Below are 5231 nucleotides of genomic sequence, written 5' to 3'. Positions count from 1 at the left end.
TTAGGTTCATATTTTTTAATTAATATTTACTAACTTTTTTTGAAGGATAATATTTACCAACTTATTTTGATTCAATTATATTTTTTTAAAAATTATACAATTTTTTCCCGTCAAAAACATTATACATATTTTTAATGCTATTAATTTTTTTAATTAGTACATAGGCTACACTAAAAAAAATGAAAAACTATAGTTTTTTTTTTAAAGGAAAAATATAGAATGATTAAAAATACAAAAATATAATTTTTTAAATGATACTGCAAATATACTGTATAATTAAAGAAATGATGTTAAATATAATAATTCATCTAGTCTTCTTTGATAGATTTGGATGATGTAAAACTGATACTCAAACGTCCTCGTAAACTTAGTTCAGTTTCAATGAATAATACATAAAATATGCAAGATCCGTGGTTTAAATTTTGGCCACCACAAAAAAAAAAAAATCTGATACTCAAATCAAAAGAGATCAGTTTTTTTTTTTTTTTCAAGAAGAAAAGAGATTAATTTTGTTTTGATCTAAATATGAAAAAAGTTTAATGTGAATTTGAGTTTGTCAAATTATTGATTTGGTTTTTATACCATTGTGATAATAATTACAGAACACCATTTTCTCTATTATTTCTTTTTGCCCTTACTCTAATTATCCAAAAATTAGGAGTAATCATATCTAATGTATTAAAGATCTCCATTCTCATCATAAAAAAATAACAACACTAAATTTATCATTTAAAAAAAAGAAAAAGAAAAATCAAACGAACCTAATTTTTTTCTTGAAGCATTCAATTCAATTCAAACACAACTATAATATCTCTTGAGATGAAGCAAAGAAACATAAATGTATATTGTCAATTATACATTCTTCCCTCAAGGAAAAAAATATTATACGTTTACAATGAAAGTATCCAAACATAAAACACTTGTAAAAAATGTATATTTACAATTGAAAAATAACATTTAATTAAAAAGCACATTTACAATTTTTAATCCAAACATACATTAAGTGTGGGAAAAATTCATCTCCAAGGAACGAATAGCCTTAAAGTGTGTCTAATTACATTGTGTCCAACTACATTTTATATCACACTTCTTTTTTCCTCTTCAAAGGACTAAAATATAAACTTGCCTATATGATCAATGTAATTTTTCAACTCTTTCACCATAACAATTTTTTTCTCACAATTGAAGTGAATCAATCAGACATAATTGAAGCTGCTTCTCATTCTTTTTCTGCTGTTTGCTGTGATGATAATTCTTGTGTTACGCAACTATATAGCTATGAAGTACGGATACAGACACTGACACACCGACGCCGCTAATAATTTGTCATGTCGGTGTCGGATGGGAGACGTTTAATCCGAGGAGTGTCCGTGCTTGATAGCTGTACTCACCTTTTGCTCAGTCAATAGTTTCAGCTGGTTTTGAACCAAAAGCAAAGAACTCAATGATAACTTCTAAAGGCATACCTTTAGTTTCAGGAACTTTCAAGTAAACAAAAATCCAAGAAACAATGCAACCAACAACAAACAATCCAAACACACCAGTAAGACCAAGGAGTTGAAGCAAGAAAGGAAACAAAGAAGTGATGATCAAGGTACATATCCAATATGTAAGTAAACAAATTGAAATACATATTCCTCGAACACTTGTTGGAAATATTTCAGCAGATATGATGTTTGGTATCACACCAAAACCCATGCAGAATATGCTTTCATATGTTACAACACATATTGCTGTTATTGCTGCATTGAGGATTGAACTTAGGTGAAATAAGTCTTTGAGTACTAGTATCATGAGAGAAAGTATCAGAATTGGAATTGTGTAGAGCATTATTGACCTGTGCCATAAGAAATAAACAATGTCATGGTCATTATACATATATTCTAATCCCTCGAGTCGGATAGGACCACAGAGGGTGGTAAAGTTCTCCGTCAAGAGATATAGACTAGTTTGAATTCTGAGAAATGAAAAGTATCAATTTGATCTTAAAAAATTTCATGTCGCTTAAAATAGTCTTGCATACAGACTAATATCCTTAAAAATTCCTAGAAGTGACTAAGAATGAATCGTACTTTTCATTTCTCTACGATCAACTAGGTCTCAATCTATGAACTACCGATTGTTCAAAAAAAAATCTATGAACTACCGACAATGATACGGATTACAAAGACGACAATGACACTAACATGTGGTCATTGTCAGTAATTTGAGAAAATGTAAGCGATTGAATATTTTAACTAAATGTGTCGGTGTCGTGTCGTTTTCCGACACTAATATGTGTTGGACAACAAACACGCCTTTAACTAAATGTGTCGGTGTCATGTCGTTTTCTTGCAAGAACAGGTACAGTACTAAAAGGAAATTCAGGCTATGACTCAGTGTAAACATACCTCCTTCCTGATATATCCATCAACCTCATGGAAATAGCTATACAAGGAAGCATGCAGAATGTTGTTACGACATTTACAAGTAAAGAAGAAGACGCTGAACTAATGCCCAGATTGGACAAAAGTGCTCCAACTCCTGCTTGATCAAGTATTTGTGGAGCATAGAATATAAATCCATTTATACCAGAAGCCTGCAATGTAGATTATTTTTCAGAATCCAAGAAAAGAATCTAATAAAATAGTTGAATGTAACCACGTTGTCAGTGTCATTTCAATGTCAGACACCAAACACACCTTCAATTCGATGTGTCGGAGCTACACAAGTATTGTAATCTCAATTTTAATTAGGATAGTACCTGCTGAAGAACTTGAAGTCCTATTCCAACAACTAATGCTCTCTTTACACCAGGATCTAACAAACCTTCCCAACTTGCACGTTTTGGAATAACTTCTGGTTTAATCTTCTTATTCTTAGTACTAAGAATTGAACGACTAACAAGAGCAGCTGCCGGAAAAGATTCACCAACATGTTCTGCATGCAAGTCATAACCAGAAATTGAAGTAAATGAACCTTGTCGTGACACTGCACTAGAATCTGCATGAAGATAAACCCTTTGCAATCCCGCTTCCTTTTTAACACCCTCAGTTGCTTCGATTGACTTATAAACCAACTGCCAACCTCCACCAATGTTTGTGTTCTTTGGTATATCTCCACCAGCACCTTGAATCAATTCTGTATTACTTCTAAGGTTGCTATTGCTCCCCATGGTTAACTTGTCCCTTGATCCTGAACCTTTGTCCTTCTCCATTGCACTACCTGTTGAAATGTTTTAATTAAATTGTGAGTCTTAATTGATTAGTGATCAAATTAATTAATAAGACTAATTAGATTTCTAATTGAAAAATTGGCGAATTGATATGGACTCAAATATGCGCAAATGGCATTGATGACCGATTTCAGAATAATGAAAACCCTAATTGGCAATCACCATTTATACAGGTTATGGTCTCCAATATACCTGAAATACCACATTGTCTCTTCTCTTCATTTGAAGAGCGTCCAAGGCATATAAAGTTCCGATTGAGCAAGAAACACAAGTCAACATGCATCCGTTACCTATCTTTCTATGTGTTTCAGGATTACTGCCACTAAAAGATTATTATCGATGAATCAAGATATTCCAATTATATTTGATAAGTCAACATATTGTAGATTCTAAATTTGTTTATATGTATGCTCATATATATGTTTATTTATCTTCTCCCCTGAAGTATGATTGTAACTATAATATGTGTATTGGGGGGCATATCTTGTATGTAATTATTGTTATTATTAAATTGATAAAAAACACTACCTTCATGTAGAAGTAATGGAGTATGCAGGTTGTCATTTGTACCAAAGGGACTCGGATCATTACTCGACACTTTAGAAATTAGCATACTTCCTCTTGAACCTCCACCTTCAGGAGGACTATTTTCATGCATGCTACTAAAGAGATTGACAATATTGTCCTTAATACTATAAGAAACATGGGAAGTCGTGCTTCCTTGGCGCGAAATTGTTAACATGCCTCCCGATATCGTGCTACTTTGTCTGGTTACTTGTTGTGCAATCATTGAAAGTTCTCCTTGATTAGGTCCATAAAGCTTTATGCAATCCTTCCCAGCTTCCTTGTTTGAAAGGAGCTCACTTGCTGGGGTAATTATGTATTCTTCTATAGTGGTTGCTTCGCCTCCAGGATTCATTCCCTCAGCTAGCAAAGCCAATTCTCCTATAGATCAAAGTAAAATACAATTCAGTATCCATGTTAGCCTCATGAAAATAATGTCGGAAACAATAATGAGGCCTGTTTTGACGAACAACTTAATTAAGCATTCACAATATAACTGCTTATGTATAAACTATCCGTATAACAGATGAATAAACGAAGACAGATAGTCCAGCTATTTATTTTCACCTGAAACATCTTCAACTCCACGAATTCTGCGCAGAACTCTCTTAGCCTCAGATATTCTTCCTTTACTTACAAGCCAAGGAGGAGATTCGGGGAGGTAAAAGACGGCGAGAAAAAAATAAGCAACAGAATGAATGGAAACAATACCAAGCATGCCTCTCCAACTTGGTGAATCCATCAAGGATATAGAGAAAACCAAGATGTAAGCCAAAAACATTCCCAAAGAGGATGAAAACATAGGAAGAGTATTGAGCAAGCCTCTTATATCAGGTGGTGCTATCTCAGATATGTAGAGAGGAGTTAGACTGATGGCTAATGCAATTGCAATTCCATTCAATAGCCTTGAAAACAGTACAACAGGAACATTTGGAGCCCATAACATAACTAAACCACTTAAGAAAAACATGATTGAGGATGTTATTAACATCGGACGCCTTCCGAACATATCTGAAACTGTGCCGGAGAATATTGTTACAAATGTTCCAGTGAGAAATGACATGGACACAATTAGTCCTTCAAGCGTTGGATCAGTTTCTAAGTTGAATTCTTGTTTGATGTATCTCATGCCACCTGCAGTGATTTTGTAGTATCATACACAACACAAGTTAGCACGACACAAGGCGTGTTCGGACATTGACACAACACTGATACATGTAAATACATTCAATTAACTTGTCTCATTAAATTTTTACCGGTGTCGACGTGTCAATGCTGTGTCCAGTAATTAAATACATATCTTAACAATGACAATAAACACAAATAAACAATAGAAGAGATGCCATAATAAAATACACACGAGCGCACACACACCTGCAATGGTTGAACTATCCCATCCCACCAACAAATTCCCAAGTGTAGCAGCAGTTGCAATCATAACAATTTCCCTCAT

At 33.6% G+C, this 5231-nt stretch overlaps 1 protein-coding gene across 1 annotated transcript; it reads right to left on the bottom strand.

The window, feature by feature from the left end:
* Positions 1 to 1398: 1398 nt before the first annotated feature.
* Positions 1399 to 5231, bottom strand: LOC11446520 (monosaccharide-sensing protein 2). Its single transcript, XM_039829141.1, has 6 exons — positions 5153 to 5231; positions 4346 to 4912; positions 3743 to 4159; positions 2744 to 3204; positions 2391 to 2578; positions 1399 to 1837 (listed from the first exon to the last, which is right to left on the bottom strand). The coding sequence occupies exons 1-6, from the start codon at positions 5229 to 5231 to the stop codon at positions 1399 to 1401; spliced, it is 2151 nt and encodes a 716-aa protein (XP_039685075.1).

Source organism: Medicago truncatula, chromosome 8 (assembly GCF_003473485.1).
Source record: "Medicago truncatula cultivar Jemalong A17 chromosome 8, MtrunA17r5.0-ANR, whole genome shotgun sequence".
Lineage (NCBI taxonomy): Eukaryota > Viridiplantae > Streptophyta > Magnoliopsida > Fabales > Fabaceae > Medicago > Medicago truncatula.
Note: the sequence above shows the minus strand (reverse complement) of the source record. Positions and strands in the feature narration are given on the sequence as shown.

What these genes read in the sequence shown, in the direction of transcription:
- LOC11446520 (XM_039829141.1), bottom strand. Translation starts at nt 5,231, where the DNA reads ATGAGGGAAATTGTTATGATTGCAACTGCTGCTACACTTGGGAATTTG. An exon ending in TGGAGTTGAAGATGTTTCAG is followed by an intron (nt 4,160 to 4,345) that starts GTGAAAATAAAT and finishes TTTGATCTATAG; the next exon opens with GAGAATTGGCTTTGCTAGCT. An exon ending in ATGGATATATCAGGAAGGAG is followed by an intron (nt 1,838 to 2,390) that starts GTATGTTTACAC and finishes CTTATGGCACAG; the next exon opens with GTCAATAATGCTCTACACAA.